The sequence below is a fragment of the Felis catus genome, chromosome C1, assembly GCF_018350175.1.
Source record: "Felis catus isolate Fca126 chromosome C1, F.catus_Fca126_mat1.0, whole genome shotgun sequence".
NCBI classification, from domain to species: domain Eukaryota; kingdom Metazoa; phylum Chordata; class Mammalia; order Carnivora; family Felidae; genus Felis; species Felis catus.
Window position 1 is genome coordinate 80,927,510 of NC_058375.1, and position 19,064 is coordinate 80,946,573.

Genomic DNA, 19,064 nt, shown 5'->3' on the forward strand with positions numbered 1-19,064 from the left:
CAAATGAAGTTTTATTGGGGCACAGCTCTGTTCACTTGTTTACATGACTGCTGATACACTGCAACAGCAAAGTTGATTGTGACAGAGACCATACAGCTTCCAAAACCTCCTACTTTATGTCTACTCTCTCTTTGTGGAAGAAGTTTTGCTGATCCCTGCTCTAGATCGTCTACCTGTCTCCGGTCCTGTTCCCCTTTTGTCTCTCTTCTCTATCAGTATCTTCCATGATGATGCCCCTAAAGCCCAAAAACGAACATGCAGCTTCCCTGGTTGAATCCCCTCAGTGGCTCCTGCTGCATTACAGGATAAGATGTGGGCTCTTCAATGTGATACAAAATTTTCCAAGAATAGCTGTCTTCTCTCTTTCCACCACATTTTTCCCTCCAAAATCTCCTCTCATTCCAACTTGTCCATATGCTGAAAAGGTCTCCTGGCTCATCCTTCAAGACTCAGCCTGAGGATTATTTCCATCACTGAATCCCATCTCTTTTCAGTTGAGCTGGGTGTCCCTCACCTGTGCTTCCACAATAGTGACATACATTTACCCCATTAGGATTAGTGTATTTTATGATAATGTTCTCTCTCTCTCTCTCTCTCTCTCTCTCTCTCTCTCTCTCTCTGTTTCTTCTGGTTCATCTCTGTGTTCATTAGATCAAGGGTGCAATTTTGTTCAACTTTGCATGGTCCAGCACTCCAACATTGTCTGGCACATAGTAGCCATTTAATTGCTTTTTGAAAAAATGACCCCTGGGAAGTGATCAGTTAAACTTTAGCATCTCTTGAATGTGATTCAGATTATGAGACTTTGAAGCAGGAGGAAATTAACTGACGCTTCAAGGAACTTCAATTTGTTTTTGTTTGAAACTCTCTGAGAACTCATAAAATTAGAGATAGCTTAATTCTACACCTTTATCTAAAATCTTTGAGTCTTTAGTAAATTAAGAAAGGGAGAAGTGTGTTTGGAATGTGAACAAGAAATGGTATCACGGAAGAGCAAGCAGATAGTAACAAAATCAAGCGCAGCCACTTAAGCTCTCTTAGAGTTTTCTGTTGGTTAATTGTTTTCTTTAGAGTTTGTGGTATTTTTATGTTTTCTCTATTTTGGAGCTTTGTATAATTTAAGAAGACACATGGGATGCATGTGGTGGCTTCTAGAGGGAAGAGGACTAAAATAAAGCTTAGACACCTGGGCTTCAGTTAAATTTCTGCTGCTGAGTTATACCCGTGCATCAGGTTTCTTTTTATAAAAACTAATTCAGTGGTGGTAACTTCTTTCTTCCCTAAATGCAATGAACTGTCATGAGGACATATTTATGCATTGCATTGATATTAAAATTCAATATCTTATAAGAACTTTGTACATATGCTCCTTGATATGTGAATTCAGCACTTACTAAATACCTCCTCAGTACCCAAATGTCCCAGTCCCTGCCTTCCGGGACCTTCAAGTATGGTGTCTAGTGGTGTGTCTGTGTTTGAGAAAATAGGACTTAAAAATAGAAAATAATGAGCTAGTAAAACAAGACATTATGTGAAAACAAAAAAGTGCTGGTATTAATGGTGTAAAACAGCTGCTCTCAAACTTGTAGATCTCATAAATTATTGAGGACTTGAATGAACTTTTATTTCCTGTGGGCTTCTATCTATTGATATTTGCCAGATTGGAACTTCAGACTGCGACATTAAAAATATTTATTAATTCATTTAATAGCAACAATAATATTTTATGTCAACATAATGTGTTTTTTGTATGAAAAATAACTACATTGCCAAAATGAAAACAATCCTAGAGGGAACAGTGTCCCGGGTGTACATTTTTGCAGATCTTTCTGGTGTCTGGCATGATGGTATTTAGCCGGATTCTCAGGGCTGGCTCTGTTTTCAGTCTGTTGTGAAATGTTGTTTTTGGTAGAAGCACATGAAAAAAAACAAAAAACAAAAAACCCTGGCCTCTCAGAGTTAATAACGTAGTAGGAAAAGGTAGAAACACTTTAGTAGCCTTTTCACATAATTGTGGATATTCTTCTTGAACATTACCCCAAAATACACCAAGAGGTAGTTTCTTAAAGGTTAGTTAAATGTAGAATCTGAAACCATATCAACAAACTTTCTATACATAGTTACATTCAAGTCCATTGGTCTTTCTTGCGCTTTGAATCTTTTGCACATGCCTAATTATGTAACATCATGCTTTGGTCATTTGGCCGTTTGGGTCGCTGAGTTATGTAGGTCTTCCAAATGTTGGTACATTTATTAGTAATATTAAAAAAAGTCACATTAGTATCACCACTGATCTCATTTAAAGAGTCTAAGTATTGGGAGGCTACCAAATTCATAGTGGCAGATAAAAATTTTCCAAAATTCTGATTTTCATTTGAAAGTTCAAATTCTGTTATTGGCAACAAATACAAGCTTCTTCTCTCGATGTGACAAACTCACTTTTCATTTTTGAGAAAACGCCTGCCAAATACCCAAGTTGAAATAACCATAGTTTTTCAGGGTTTTTTTTTTTTTCAAGTACAAATGATGGTCCATGGAAAAAGCATGTAGTTTAGCTCACAATTCAAATCATCATCCAAGGGTATTTCCTCCAGACAACTATTATACTTTGTAGCAGACGTGTGTTGTATATACTTCCCATTTTATCACACAGAATATTAAAACGATATACTCAAAGGCCATGATTCAATGAAATTATTATTCTTCATTAGGGGCATTCTTAAGTGAAACTGGCTTTACCCCCCCCCCTTTTTTTAACTTTTTTTTTTTTACTCCCTTGTTTTGTTTTAAACTGCAAGAGTGTGGCAGGAGAGAATACAATGTCTACTAGTACCATTTTGTGCCATTGCCATGATTTGCACTAAGATGTCAGGTTTATCTACCAGTGCTTTGCACCGTCGTTATAGAAGTCAGCCCAAGGAGCAAGGTGGATAATATTTTAATATTATTATGAAAATAGTTTTCCCCTGTGCCCCCTCCAAAAAGTCTCAGAGGTCCAGGGACCACATTTTAAGATCTATCATTGATTGATATTTGCCATGCAAGTCTTCACCTGAGAAGGTGGGAGCTATCCTTAAAATGTTTTGGGATGATTTTAGAAGTGGGTGGGGAGGGGAGGCCCTCCATTCAAGCAGGAAGAAATGAACACGAGTTTTTAAAAAGTGACATAAACATGCCATGTGAAAGAGAAACCCAGACTTGTAGGATTAAAGAGTATGCCTTAGGAAGAGGGTGGATAGGCATAGACGGTATTAAGTGTCAGAGAGAGCTGATTGAACTCGATCCAGTGGACAGTGAGAATGTAGTCTAGTAGAGGAAGACGTTCTGAAAATAGCCCTGAGTTAATTGTAGTTTTTGGTATTTGTAGGATAGATTGGAAGGTTGGAGGCAAAATGTAGTGTTAGGAGGTTAGCAGACAGCTCTTAGTTTTGTGAATGAATGGTGTGATTTCATTAGTCCTGAAAATAAATAGGAGTCCAAATTAGGCTGTGGGGATAGAGAAAAGACAACGAAATAGAGATTTTCAGGGAAGAAAAGGGGATTTTGGCAATGGATGAGAAATTAGAGGTAGATAAGAGGGATGAGTTTAAGATCACTTAACTATATACCTTTGAGGAATTGACCCGCGAAAAGATACGGGGTATGAGGAAGATTGGGGGCGGGGAAGGTGGTGGATTTGGCCTGGAGATGTTAGATAAGAGGACAAACAGAGCATCTGAGTGGGAATGTAGTGAGAGGTACAGAGAGGAATTTTGGGATGATCAGGTAGAGGTGACATTTGAAGCCATGAGAAAAGATGGCATTTAAATGATAAAGTTGAGTGTCTAGAATTGAAGCATAAGATAAGGAAGAGTACATACAATGAAGGAATAGTTTAGAAGGGGAAGGAGAGCCAAAATAATATTGGGGTGTGGGGCAACTTTTCTAAAATTCAGTTCCTGAACCCCTAAAATTTCAGGATTAATATTAAATACCAGTGTTTACATGCCTGAAAGAATTACATTTGCAACCAGGATATAACCAGGGTCAGCTCACTGCCCAGTCTCTGTGTAGAGTCCCAGAAACAGTACAGCATCCAAACCTTTTTGGAGTTTTTCCAAGGATGTCAACAAAGATCGTTTGTTACTCACAGAAACACTTCTTAAAATTCTCTTCGCTCCTCTTGAACTCACAATATCTCCAAGACCGTGCAGTTTTCCCAAGGCTCATTCAAACTTCTGATCCTTAACTCCCAACTCCAGAAACTCCCGGAACCATTGCTGTGTGGAGGGATTGATTCTATGATCCCATCCTCTTTCCTCACGTTTTTTCTTTCTCTATCTGCAAAGAACCTTCCTGCTCTTTCCAGATGTGAATTACACCAAATAATACCTTGTTTTTACATGATTTGTAGTTAGTACCACACTCTGCACAGTTAATTCCCAGGACTTAATTGAAAGATTCAATTTTCTTTAGAAGGGCAGTGGAGGAAGAAGTGCTAAATGACCAAAGACAGATTTTTCTCTGTGGGGTTGGGTGAAGATTATAAACGCCTACAATTTTCTATCTTTCCTGTACACCTGTCTTAGTAATAACTGTGGATGGTGGGTAAAAGAGTGTTTTCCCTCTGTTCTTTCTTCTCACATGCATGTCTTCCTTCTTCTTCCTGCCTGTTTCCCTTTCAGCTTCAATACATATGTTCACAAACTGTTAGCCTTTATTTGATGGAATGAAAGTGTGTTCAAATTAGGGAAGATGTAGATGCCAACAAAATAAGTGGTCCTTATGACGTGAGAGAGGAAGATAAGAGTATATAAATATTATTTCACCTTGTATTAATGTATGAGCTCTTCCCTTTAAAAGAGACTGACTTAAAGACCAGGCACTAGTCACATGGAAAAATTGGCAGACGATGAATATGGTTGGTGATTGCATAATAAAGCCAAAGGACAAGTTCCATAAGTCTGGATTTTTACATAATCACCTTTCCACACAATCAAAAATTTGGAAAGTACACGAAGTGCTTGGAGAACAGGAAGTAGTCTGGACCAAATATAGGACTTATGAAAAGAGAAAAGACTAGAATCAAGGGAGACCAGTTAGGTCAATGTAGTCATCGAGGTAAGACATACTGAGGACCAAAAATTATAATGGCAGCAGCGGGAATGGAATGAATCAGGAAGGGATAAGGAAGACTTTTAGCAAATAAAATAGGGCTTGGTTACAGCCTGTGGAAATAGTCTAGGGTGACTGCAAGTTTCTGATTTGGATGACTAAGTCATTGGTGACACCGTTGTTGAAGATTGGGAAGATCAGTAGGTATAAACTTCCAGTTATAAAATGAGTGGGGATGTAAGGTACAGTGTGGGGAATACAATCAATAATGTATCAGCTTTGTATGATGACAAACATTAACTAGACTTACTGTGGTGATCAATTCTGGTGTATACAAATGTGGAACCACTATGTTGTATACCTGAAACTAATACACTATGTTATGTCAACTATACTTCAGTTTCATCAATCAATAAAATCTACAAACCACGCACATGCACGCACACACGCACATACACACGCACGCGCATTTTTCACAGAAAGACCTGAATTTGAACAAAGAAAAAGCAGACATTGGGATGCTTGTGACACACGAACACACAAACTGTACTGAAAAGATGGCCCCTGCACTCTTTCTAGTCTTATCTGGCTGTCTGAAATATGGCCATTTAATTATACAAAACAACTTTGTATGGCTCAGTGTCATATGAAAGCTTGCTTGTGCAAATTCCTTAATTTTTATATTAGAATGGCATTTATTCATGAAAATAAAAATGTTTCCATGTGTCAAAAACAAACAAACAAACAAATGATTGGGAGGGTCAGAAGAGAAACAGGCGGTTTTTGTGGTGGTGGTAATGGAGAGGAGGGGTTGCCAGGCAGGGAGTAAGGTATTGATTCTTGGCATGTTGAGTTTTAGGCATATTTGAGAATTTGTGATTTGTAAATGCTCACCAAAAATTAGGTGAAAATGTTCAACAGTAACTTAGAAATATGCAACTACAAGTAGTCTGTGTGAGAGAACTTGAAGTCAAAGATTTGTGCTAGGGTGGTGAGCCTCTGAGAGTGGATGAAATGACCTTGGTAGCACATATAGAAGGGAATGGTGTTTGGGAGACACACATATTTAAAAAAATTTTTTGTTTAATGTTTATATTTTGAGACAGGGAGAGACAGAGCACAAGCAGGGGAGGGGCAGAGAGAGAGGGAGACAGAATCCAAAGCAGGCTCCAGGCTCTGAGCTGTCAGCACAGAGCCCAGTATGGCTCTAACTCACGAACCATAAGATCATGACCTGAGCTGAAATCAGACGCTTAACTGACTGAGCCACCCATGCACCCCTGGGGGCACACATATTTAAGGGACAGGCAGAAGAAGTGGAGACTGAGAAGTGTGATTATAGGGAATCAAGAGGAAATAGTATCATGGAAGTCAGGAGAGACGGAAGTGTGATGGTTGGCAGTGTCATATGCTATAGAAAGGCCACCTGAGATGAAGGCTAAGGTGAGCCCACTGTCTTGGGCCTGGGGAAGCCACTGGTGACCAGTTCCTTTGCAGGGGAATGTGATCATATTGTACTGGGCTGTGAAGTATCACAAAAATGTCTGTGAATATACTGTTGACTTCTCTTTCAAAAAGTTGATAGGGAAGACAAGCAGAGGAGAGACTTTTGGATTAGAATTGAGCATGTTGGTGAGAAAGAAGAAAGGATCGATCTAGATGGAACAGAGGAAGGGGAGAATTGATGGACTAAAGTCCCAGAAGGTGGAGTCGGGTCCTGAGCATGGCAAAGAAGTATACATCTGAGTGTAAAGGTAAAGGTACCCGAAAAGAAGTTTCGAGACCCTGAGGTCAGAGTTTGGGGAATTCATGCTTGATGGAACCTTAATACCTCAGTAGTTAGAAGAGGCCAGTTCCTCTGCAGGGACTAAGAGGTAGAAAGGAATGAGGAAGAGAAGTGACTTGAGTGGTGACACAGAGGTTGGAAGCACTTTATGGAGAGTGTAGAGTTAAGTAAAGGGACTAAAGCAAACTTGAGAATTCAGCAGAAGCCCAGCTCTCTTTAAATTATAGTTGTGCCGGGGCGCCTGGGTGGCTCAGTTGGTTAAGCGGCCGACTTCGGCTCAGGTCATGATCTCACGGTTCGTGAGTTCAAGCCCCGTGTCGGGCTCTGTGCTGACAGCTCAGAGCCTGGAGCCTGTTTCAGATTCTGTGTCTCCCCTCTCTCTCTCTGACCCTCCCCCGTTCATGCTCTGTCTCTCTCTGTCTCAAAAATAAATAAACGTTAAAAAAAATTAAAAAATAAATAAATAAATAAATTATAGTTGTGCCTGCCATTTCCCTTAATATCTGTATGGGTGAGGAGGGGCGCCTGGCTGGCTCAGTCAGTTAAATGTCCAACGTCGGCTCAGGTCATGATCTCACAGTTTGTGGGTCCGAGCCCTGCGTTCGGCTCTGTGCTTGGACAGCCCAGAGCCTGGAACCTGCTTCAGATTCTCTCTCAGCCCCTCCCCTGCTCATGCTCTGACCTTCCTTCTCTCAAAAATAAACATTTAAAAAAATATATGTGGGTGAGGAATAGTTATTTATTGAGTTCTTAATATGGCAGGGGGAGATTCTTACTGTGTGTCGTAACAGCTTCCTAGCAGAAAGGAGGTCCTGTCGTCGTCCCCAGGTTTGTAGAGCTAAACCTGAGGCATAGAGGTCAATAACAGGAAAGCCCATGCAGGTGTTAAGTGGCAGAGGCAGGCTCTGAGCCCCGGCAGCCTGTCTGCAGAGCACAGCACCCACCTGCGGTGTATGTGACATGCCTGGGAAAGCTGGTGTGATGAGCTTTTGGAGGTAGGCAACAAGGGTGGGATGGGTGAAGTGGCGAGAGACCTGAGGGCGCTGATAGGTCTTCTGAAGCCAACCAAGGTCAGGGAGGTAGGAACGGAAGTAATCAAAGTCTGAAGGCTGATACTGAGGGTCAGGATACTGATACTGAGAGTCAGGAGGTCAAAGAATGGCTTTAGGTGGAAATGGGCAAAGTGAAACGTGGGATGCTAAGGGTTGTGATGACAGAGGTCATTTGAGTGATCCCAAGGCCACCGTATAGTCGAAGAGGTGAATGGCTGAGGGTAACGGGAAGTCCTTGGAGTAGAGGAGACTGTAGGATGGAAGATCTGGATTAGAACAAAAGATTTTGACTTGACTGCTTCAGTGACACTTTTCCCATTTGTGATATTTTATTAATTTGACCATTGCTGCCTAAATAGTTTCTCTTTTAATTGCCTTGAATAATTGAGCTTCTCTCTTGTCACCCTACGTACACTTAGAAATTGTAACATACCTCTTATCCTACCAATTACTCCTACTTGATCTTTTGATCTCTCTTAGTAAAATATTTTAAGGTTTTCTTAACTGTTAAGCTTTAGCTACCGAGGCTGAGCAGTTTCTAGCTTAGTCATAACTAATTCAGCCAAGTTAAATATTAAGATACATGGACATATTTTACTATAGTTACAACTTAATCTCTAAAATAATGAGGTAAAATTAGGCAAGATCTTTTTTTTAAGGAGAAAAAAGCAGAATAGAGAAAGTACTGCAATTTTAAGAAGAAGCTTCATTTAAGAATAATTTTAGGGGTGCCTGGGTGGCTCATTTGGTTAAGCGTCCGACTTCAGCTCAGGTCGTGATCTCACGGTTCATGAGTTCGAGCTCCATGTCGGGCTCTGTGCTGACAACTCAGAGCCCTGGAGCCTGCTTCAGATTCTGTGTCTCCCCCTCTCTCTGCCCCTCCCCTGTTCATGCTCGGTCCCTCAAAAATGAACAAACATTGTGGGGCGCCTGGGTGGCGCAGTCGGTTAAGCGTCCGACTTCAGCCAGGTCACGATCTCGTGGTCCGGGAGTTCGAGCCCCGCGTCAGGCTCTGGGCTGATGGCTCAGAGCCTGGAGCCTGTTTCCGATTCTGTGTCTCCCTCTCTCTCTGCCCCTCCCCCGTTCATGCTCTGTCTCTCTCTGTCCCAAAAATAAATAAACGTTGAAAAAAAAAATTAAAAAAAAAAAAATGAACAAACATTGAAAAATTTAAAATAAAAAAATAATTTTAGACGTCTCCAAAAGTTGCAAGGAAGTTACAGAAGGTTCTCAAAGACTCCTCTCTGTTGTGATGGTTTCTCAGACTTTGGTTGTTTTTTGAGGAGTCCCGGTCAGGTGTTTTGCAGAGTAGTTCTCAATTTGGATTTGTCTCATGTTTTCCTCATCATTAGACTCGGGTTATGGGTTTTTGGAGGAAGACAGTGGAAGTAAAGTGCCATTCTCACAACAGCGTGCCAGGCCTGAACACTATAAACACGACTTATCACTGTTGATGTTCACCTTGCTCACCTGGTTGAAGTAGAGTTTGTCACATTTCTGTTTTAAAGTTACTCTTACTACATCACCTGCCTTCTATACTGAACTCTGGAAGGGAGTCCCTGTGAATAGCAGTGGGGAGTTATGTTTCAACTCGTTGAGATTACAATATCTACATAAATCATTTGTAATTATTTTGTACAGGATATTTATCTTTTCTCCTCCAATCATTAATTCCTTCATTTGTTTATATTACTGTGGATCCATGAATATTTATTTTATACATCAGGTGTTTTTTTAAATCCAATACCACATTATTTATTCATTGTTTACTTTGTTCAGAATGTTACAGCTTTTGCCATTGAATTCTTTCACTTGGCTTCTGTGGCCCTTTGATATAACCTTATCATTTTGCTTTTGAGCACTTTCTTACTTTCTGGTAGTAAAAAATATTCTAGATCCATATTGTATGTATGTTTGCTTTCATTTTTTTGTGTGGACATAAATCAGTCGGGAAAAGTACCTAAGAGTGTGATTGCTGGGTTGTATGCTATGAATATGTTTAGCATTGTAACTGCCATATTGTTTTCCGAAGTGGCTTTACCATTTTATTCTCACCAGCAATGCTTGAGGGTTCCTGTTGTTCCATATCCTTGCCAGCAATCGGGATTTTCAGATTTTGGGATCTTCATTATGTTTATAAATATGCAGTAGTATCTCATTGTTTTAATTTACAGTTTTCTAATGACCAATGATGTTGAACATCTTATCATATTCTTATTTTCCTTTTGTGTATCTTCCCTGATGAGGTGTTTAAGGTCTTTGGCCCATGTTTTAATTGGGTTGTTGCCTTATGGTTGAGTTGTAAGTGTTCTTTTCATACATTGGGTATATATCCTGTATGTATTTTGAAATATTCTCTTCCAGTGTGTGGGTGTCTATTTTAACAGTGACTTTCACAGAGCAAGTTTTTAACTTTAGTAAAGTCCAACTTATCAACATTTTTTTCCTACAGTTTATGCTTTTGGTGTTATATCTAAAGTACTATCGCCAAACCTCAGATCATGCAGATTTTTTTCTGGGTTTTCTTCTAGAAGTTTCATAGTTTTTCATTTTACATTTATGTCTGTGGTTCATTTTGAGTTATTTTTTGTGCAAAGTGTGAGGTCTCTGTGTAGGTTCATCTTTCGGCATCTGAACATCCATTTGTTCCAGCTGTTTGTTGGAAAAATGATGCTTTCTCCATTGAATTACCTTTACACCATAGCCAAAAGTCAGCTCAGTATATTTCTGTGGGTCTGTTTCCAAGCTAACACTGTTGATCTTTCACCAATGCCATGCTGTCTTGATAACTGTAGCTTTATATAGCAAGTCAGTCTTGAAAGTGGGTAGTATGAGTCTGCCAACTTTCTTCCTTTTCGGTATTGTGTTGGCTATTCTAGGCCCTTTGCCTCTCCATATAAATCTTAGGGGGAATGTTCACTGAATTTTAAAAACTGGAAACTAAAATTAAAATGGTTAATCCTCAGCGATGCAGAGTAAATGTGATGCTTTTAAAAATTTTTTCCAGGTGGTTCTTTGAAGCTCTGAAGTATCCTAAGTTTTCCAAGGCTAACGTCATCAATGGAATTCTCATGACAGTGGTGTTCTTCATCGTGCGGATTGTCTCGATGCCTCCTTTTTATAGCTACATTTATTCTGTGTTAGGAACAGAACCCTACATAAGGCTTGGATTTTTAACCCAATGCTCCTGGATCTCTACTTGTATTGTTTTGGATGTGATGAATGTCATGTGGATGATCAAAATTACAAAAGGTTGCGTCAAAGTCATCTCTCTCATCAGACAAGAGAAAGCCAAAAGTAGTCTTCAGAATGGAAAACTTGACTAAAAGTCGGCTATTGATAAGCATACTTTATTACTACCCGCATTATATCTACTGATAGGATGAATTCTCGGCATGTTCTTGTGCTTCTTATTAATTATACTTGTTATCGAGGGTTTCAGTGCTTTCTTTTTTTTTTAACCTTTAGAAAAGAGAAACTAAAACTTAGCTGTTAGTCCAAAATTTCGTTTCTGATTTTCTTCTGCATTATAAGCATGGATAAAATCTTAAAGGTTCAAATAAAAAAATTATAAATATAGTGGAGAATCGTTCCAGAAATCTGTTAACCTGCATTGGTATTTTTCTCTGTGAAAAGATGACTATTCTAATTTGATGCGCTTGTTTTGTGTCACCAGGTTTTCTGAAAGAATGGAAACTGCTTTTAAATTTGTAAATAGCTCTCAACCTTTCGTTGTACTGCGCTCATTTTGTGCTATGGCTGTCAATACCTGTGGAGGGTTTAATTTCTGAATTGTTGAGCTGTTCTTTTTCTTAGGCTATTAGTAATAATGTATTTTTTTTTTGTTTAGATATTCTATCATCTATTAATGGTGAAGTATTTTGCTTGCTTTGGGAATATTTAATTAGTTCAGTCATGGAAAATACTTCTTTCATTTTTCGATTTTTCAGACCTCACTTTATTATTTCTATTTTTAACATTTTATCAAAGTACTGCTTTTTTATTTGTAGTAAGGCTTAAGACAGATCTTTCAGAGCTCCTTGAGAGATGAATTCCTCTTTCTAAAAATGCATGTTGTAGATGACTATTTAGGCTAATAAGAGGAATCATTAAGAAAAAAGCTTTAACACTGCTATCTCGGTTTCCCTGGCACTTTTTCCATGAAAAAAAATATATGATTTCTATTTGCAAAACCTCCCTTAAGTTCAGAACCCAACATCATCAGCACCAAAGTGTTATGCAGTATGTATATATCATGCTCCTAAGGTAGGCCTCTCCTTGATGAGGCCAAAACTCTAAAAAAATCAGTATTCACATTTTACTCACAGTTCACACCCATGCTTGCTTAGTCAATATTTTGAGTGCTTTGACTTTCTATCTTTCCTAAAGTACAGGGAAAAAAAAAATAGATAATTTAATCCAAGTATTCTGATCATCAATATTCTTGTCTTATGGGATAATACATGACTAGGGACTCTGGTTTTTTGTTTTTTGGGTTTTGTGTGTGTGTGTGTGTGTGTGTGTGTGTGTGTGTGTGTGTGTGTGAGTATATGTTTGCTTTTTCTTTGATTCTTGCAACCCAAATATAGAATTATATAGTTATCTATTATTGCCTTTATTTTTCTCAAGTACTTGACTTTAATGATTGTTCTTACGTAAGAAAAAAAGAAATTTAACCAGTGACAGATACTTGAATTTAATTGAACCCAAACCAAAAGATCGAATCCACTCAGTTTCTCAGTTGGTAGAAGAATGATTCTCTTTCATTGTTCATGTTATGATGAATCAACTTTGATTTAATTTGACTTGATTTGATTTGATTTGATTTGATTTGATTTGATCTGGCTGTCTAATGCAGATAGAGCCTGATAAGTTTTAGACCATTTAAAGAAGGTAATTGAAATCTCAGTCAGTGAGAAAATCAAATTGATCAGCTTATACTAGGTATACTTATTTTTGAATGACTTAAAGTAATGTAAAGTATAGGTATTTGCTTTTAAAGCTACTGATATTACATTGATAATTTGTTACCAAATCTTGTGCCTTCCACATCATAGGCACTTAAATGTGTATTGGTGGTTTAGAGAGGGTAGGAAAGCACATGGTTTTATCTTGTTCTTTTCTTGCTCTTTTGCAAGAAAACTGACTTTTTAAAAGGAACACATTTATATTAGAAAACTATTTTGGAAATCAATTCCTTTAGAAAGAAGCAAAACTTGAAATAAATATTTTTGACTCTTTGGATATTTCTATAGTTTCTGAACAGATTTTAAACCCACCACAAAACGAAGTCAGTATAAAGCAATATATTGCAATGTATTGTAACATAAAACTCACTGCTCAGTGAGTTTCCATATAGTAGTTTGGGTTTTTATGCTTGCTACTTCATGCTTAAAACTTCATTTTTACTTTCATTGACAGTACTTTTCATCAGTATAGCTGCTCAGTGAGCAAGTGTGTTTAAAATAGCAATGCTTTGAACTAAAGTTTGTCATTCCCTTGGTCAGCAATTCTTATTTTGTGCTGGCTGCATGACAGCTAATTCAACATCCAGATTCAATACCCAAAAGTAGAAGCTCCATGTTTCCTCTCACAACGCACATGAAATGGAAGAGACACTGCAAACTGCCGTGCTACTTTAAATCAGATTTTCATAGGAACTATACTTCGCTCTTCTAGGATTGTGTCCACCTACCTAAGATACAAGGCGTTAAAGACAGAACATATCATTTATTAAACGATGAATTTTTCATTTATTAAATGACAAACTTTTGCTAGACATTTTACATATTAAATATTTTGACTACATGGATTAATTTAAATGATTCTATTAGGCGTTCTGATATTTAACAACTCTATTAAAATATTTGTAGAACATAAAAGCAAATTGGTATAAATTTTTAAGCAACTCTATTTTTATAGAAAATGATTAGTGACAACCTGTAACTATAAAGATGTTCTTTGAACATGTAGTAGTCTAAAAAAATAAACGATTCTTACAAAATTTTAGAAATGAATGAAAATCAGCATGCAAGATCATAGATTCTGCATCTGACATTTAGGAGAATTTAAAAATTATGAGTTTGAGTTCATAGAGTTTGCATTCTTGTGTCGAAAATCTTTCTAGTGAGTATTGTTTGCATTTATTTAAAACTCAAAATGGAGTTACCTATGAGTAAAAAAAAAATTAACTCCTGCATAAGTTGTGTCTTGATACCTTATAGTGAGTTAAGATGCAATTTTTATTCCACCTGTTTTATTCCACCTGTTTAGTTTTGTTGTTTCATGGGCTAGCACTGTGTTAAGAGAAATAATAATGTCTTCACCATTCCTAAGGGTGACTGATATACCGTGGATGCCCCAGTACTATTGTAAAGGTCTAGTTTTAAAAACTGCCTAGTATATGGGTGTTTGAATCAAATCCTTTTCTAAATTTTAACCTACTTGATTCAATCTTTTGCTAAACTATCAGTTTTTAAATTGGATACTTTCTTTGAGGTGTATCCGGTGTTTGGAGAACCGTCCCTTCACGGGCATGAAGGGCCAGCTTTATGCGTTACACCATTTGTCATCCTGGGTTAGAAACAGTCTTATGGAGATGTCTAGGGGAGAGTTGTAATATTCATGTTCTGTTTTGCTTTTGAGGGAAATAAACATGTTCCAAAAGACACTATTAAAATAAACGTTTGAACAAATTTCTGTTTCTAGGTTACTCTTAACTCCAATACATAAATATACATATGAACTGGCTTATCAGTGGTTTACTCTGTTGCTTGAAATGGAAAAGTCCATGTCATTGTTGACATCATCACTTATATTCGTGGAAGACTGCATTTATATGTTTTGAATTCCAGAAGAAGCAAACTCGTAGAATTTTATCAGAAATGTGGCACAGTGTTTCTCCGCAGTTATGAACCAGCACAGCAGTGAGACCCCTTCTGTGTCTGGAGACCGTGGGCACACGCACAAACCGCCCAGCCTTACCCACAGCTGGTTGACGACACGCACACTAAAGCTACCGAAAGTGAGTTTTGACACGAGACATACGTAGTACGTGTGAGAACAGTGGGAAGCCAGCAGGACCTGGAGTTGGAGACACCACGACTGATTTTCCCTTAAAAGTCATGATGCTCCTCCATCATGTAGAAGTTTCTCTCTGAATCCTCCCAGCCCTTCCATCTCCTCCTCTTAACACCCTGACGACTTTATCGACTTTATCGGCACCTCCATCTCTTATGCCAACACCTTTCAATGTCAACTCTCGAGGCTTCCCCATGCCCTTAAGCTTCCCAGCCTATTGTGGCAAATTTCAGAGTATTCAAATATGTTCTTCCGGGGCGGGGGGTGGGGGGGAAGCATTACAGTAAGTTTAAGTGGGAATCAGACAAACCATAATTGCTAAGAGGCTTTGGGAAGCCATTTAGTACTTAATAACACTTGTTATAAGATGAGACAAGGCTAATGAGACTATAGTTTTATTGAGAAACATCTGTAGTCTCTTTCTTAAACTGGCTCAGCAGGAAGAGCTTTAGAATACGTTTCAGCTGGGGAGTCATTGCAGGCATGCACATTATCTAAATGCTCTTCCTTAGACCCTATGACTGGAAGAGGAGGAACTGAGGTGTCTGTGGCAGCGTTACTGAGTCCTGCTCTTTAGTTGACCAAATTTAGTTATGGTCGTGTATCCTTTAAAAACAAGCCGACCAGCAAGTGGATTACTCAGCATATTTTACAAGTGCAACACCCAAGGACTTGAGCCCTGTCCCTTTCCAGCCTAGACTTCCAACTGCCTCTATATAGCCTTGGTAGTAAGTTGTACCTTTATTTGAAGATATTTTGGGTAACAATGAAGAACTGAAGGCTAGCTGCTAAAGATTGGGTTGTTTGCATTGAAAATGTTTACACTGATTCCCTTGAGCAGTAGACAGTTTTGATATCAGGCCCTATATATAAGACCAAAAACAATGAGAAATATTTCTAAATCTTAAAGATAGAAATACAATACCTCTGGCTAAAAACTCGTTAATTATCATCTGTATATGTTTTTCTTTATATCTTTACATAATTCTTTCTGTAATTAAGCACGCGTTAGGTGTTTGCTGCTTCTTGGTTAATGAAGCCTGAAAATATAACTGTAAATAAAATATGCTATATTTTTTCTGTTTCTTGCTTGGTTTGCTTCTAGTGTGGTCATATCTGCTTTTTACTTAAGGAATTTTTGCATAGATAATATTCTCTTACTGACTTGTAACTAGGATGGTTATGAGGTTTTTCTGGTAATTAGAATTTGTAAAAATAACCTTTAGACATAGATTTCATTTGAAAAAGTTACTCGAAAATTGCAGCAAATGTGATAGCTATAGTGATATATACAATTTTTTTTCTGGGAATATATACACATTACTACTTAATTGTTAGAACGATTTTGGAAGTCTTTCAAAATACTTTTAACACTTTGAGAACACGCCTTCTAATTTACTTCCATAACGCTGAATGAAGAACTTTGTTTTCTTTACAAAATGTGAGACTTGGTAATTTACACATCAGTGTTCTTCAGATTTATCAGCATTTAAAATAGCAATTTAGTATTCTTTACTTTCGTCTCTGGTTGTGCTTAATTTGGAGGGGATTACTTAATATCTCTAGGTAATTCCCTTAACATTTTCAAATGTTTGTATACTTTATATGTGTGCCAATTTAAGGTATATGCAACTCCTAAGCAATAATCTGCATGTTATACAAGGTTGGCATTCCTTTATCATGACAATTTTATTTGATATGAATTTTAAGAATGTGTATAAAATCAATATCCTATATATAAATCATCCCACCTCCCAAGGAAAACCTTCAGATTTTCTTGTGTTAGAACACTAATGTGGTGCGAAGCTTTGTATTTTGTGAGAGAAAATTAATAAAACCACAGTTATTTAGTGCAAAAGTTCGAGTCTGCAAAGTGTACACTTTAATAGTAATTAATGAATACATTGATGAGAAAAATTACTTTCCTCCAACCCAATCCTCTCTTCTAGCTCTTGAATCCTAAAGCTCCTATTTATTCTTCATGATGCTTATAGGACTTGTTCACCCTGCTCCCTCCCTTCTCTCCCTGAGGTCCCCGCCTTGGAACAACCCTGAAGGCCTAGCAGACAGCATAGTCATGCTTGTTGATGGAAGGAATGGCGCTATCTAATCAATAGGCTCTTTTAGATTAGGTAAAACTTTGGCAGTTATGTTTTTAATCTCCCTCCCCGTGTCCTTTAGGCCTCTCATGCGGTCTCAAGTGTTTTTTGCCAAATGTCTTGGCTGAAATTCCTCCCTTCTCAAATTGCCCCTGGCCTTAATCTTGCATCTTGGTCCGAGAATATCCAGTAGATCAGGAAGCAGAGAGCTAATTGAATAGAATACTGAAGTGGTTTGGCCTTTGGAAAGAGTATCATGAGTCATGCTTCAGAACATGCCTAAAATGTTGTGTCAAGACTGGCAAAGGAACAGCTGAATTTCAAAATTAAAATAGCAGCCACAGCTGTTAGTGGAGATAGGCCACAGGTAAAATTACAAGGACTGAAAACCCCTCGAAGCAAGTGTAAATGGGTGCTCTCTCTCTCACACCTCAGGCGGTCTCAAAGATGAGCCACCCTTTATTTCCTGTTCCTTCGTCTTTACCAAAGTTAACTTACTGCTTTCCCTCCCTGTCATGGGTCTTGGACATGCACAAAATAAGCAAGTTGGCAAATTTGCAATTTCCCCCCATTCTAGTAACTGATAATCTGTTCCTAGATGCTCCTCACAAATCAGACTCTTCGCAGCTGCTTGAGTAGCCCATGGTTGCTTACAGCACAGTGCTACTAGGCTTGGAGCCTGACTCCCACCTTGGCGAAATAGCCCCTTCCTCTGCTCATCTGCCTCCCGCTAAATTCTTCCACGTCTAGTCTTGTCTTCTTACCCAATTATACCACTCCAGAAATTACCCGGGCAGTACTTTCAAAGAGGACTTTTAGGGAGAAATGAAATGTAATATGGATGATGGGCTGCATTTCTAGGAAGTATAAAGTTCAGGGATAGATGGAAATTTGGGAAGAACGACACAGAAAAGGCGAGGTAAACTTCAGGAAATAGGAAAAACAAAGTAATAAAATGCTATGCAGGTAAGCTTTGCATTTTGGGTGACACGAACTTCTCAAAAGTGACTACGGTGAAATTCGTGTACACGTTGCAAGAATTTTTGTCTTTTCTTTATTAAATTGCAATATGAACATTCATTGTATATGCCTTTTTTCCTTCAAAATTTTATTTAAGTCCCAATTAGGTAACATGCAGTGTAATATTGGTTTCTGGTATAGAATTTAGTGACTCATCACTTCCGTACAACACCCAGTGCTCATCACAATTGCCCCCCCCTCATCCCCATCACCTATTTCACCCATCCCCCCACCCACCTCCACTCCGGTAACCATCTGGTTTGTTTCTTAAATTCCATTTATGAGTGAAATCCTATGGTATTTGTCTTTGTGTATGCATATACATGCAGGTATGGTGTGTGTGCATGAATCTATCATCTTTCCATCTTAGCAGTGTGTCACCCACTGCTGACAGATGTCTCTTTTTTTTTAAATTTTTTTTATTTTTAATTTTAAATTAAATAAATTTTAATTTAATTTAATTTAATTTTAAATTAAATAAATTTTAATTTTATTTATTTTTTTGAGAGACAGAGTCTGAGCGGTAGAGGGGCAGAGAGAGAGGGAGTCACAGATTTGAAAGCAGGCTCTAGGCTCTGAGCTGTCAGCACACAGCCCAACATGGGGCTCGAACTCACGAACGCGAGATCCTGACCTGAGCTGAAGTCAGATGCTTAACTGACTGAGCCACCCGGGTGCCCCTGACGGATGTCTCCATGCAGAGGCAGGACTGAGCAGGCACCCCAGTGGAACAGTGATTCTGGTGGACTGCCTGAGCCCACAGCAGACCCCGAGTCCTGGTCTGTTGTAGTTACCAAAAAACCCAACTATGCCCAATGATTAAGCTTTGTGGAATGATTTGTGTTGTCAGGTTCATCATGAGAGGTTTTAGAAGATGAAATGAGCAATTTCAAAAGTGTACTGTGCTGTGGACAGAAAGGATGTCTGAATGGA

The 19,064-nt window shown here is 38.4% G+C and overlaps 1 protein-coding gene across 3 annotated transcripts in view; it reads left to right on the forward strand.

Annotated features, from left to right (window-relative positions):
* Positions 1-16,870, forward strand: part of TLCD4 (TLC domain containing 4) — a 71,461-nt gene extending 54,591 nt beyond the window's left edge. For all 3 annotated transcript variants that reach the window (XM_023258929.2, XM_011284847.4, XM_019837482.3), the window contains exon 7: positions 10,940-16,870. In XM_023258929.2, coding sequence (XP_023114697.1) covers positions 10,940-11,258 — 319 coding nt within the window. In that variant the 3' untranslated portion in view covers positions 11,259-16,870. The remainder of the gene's footprint in view (positions 1-10,939) is intronic.
* The last annotated feature ends 2,194 nt before the right edge of the window (positions 16,871-19,064 follow it).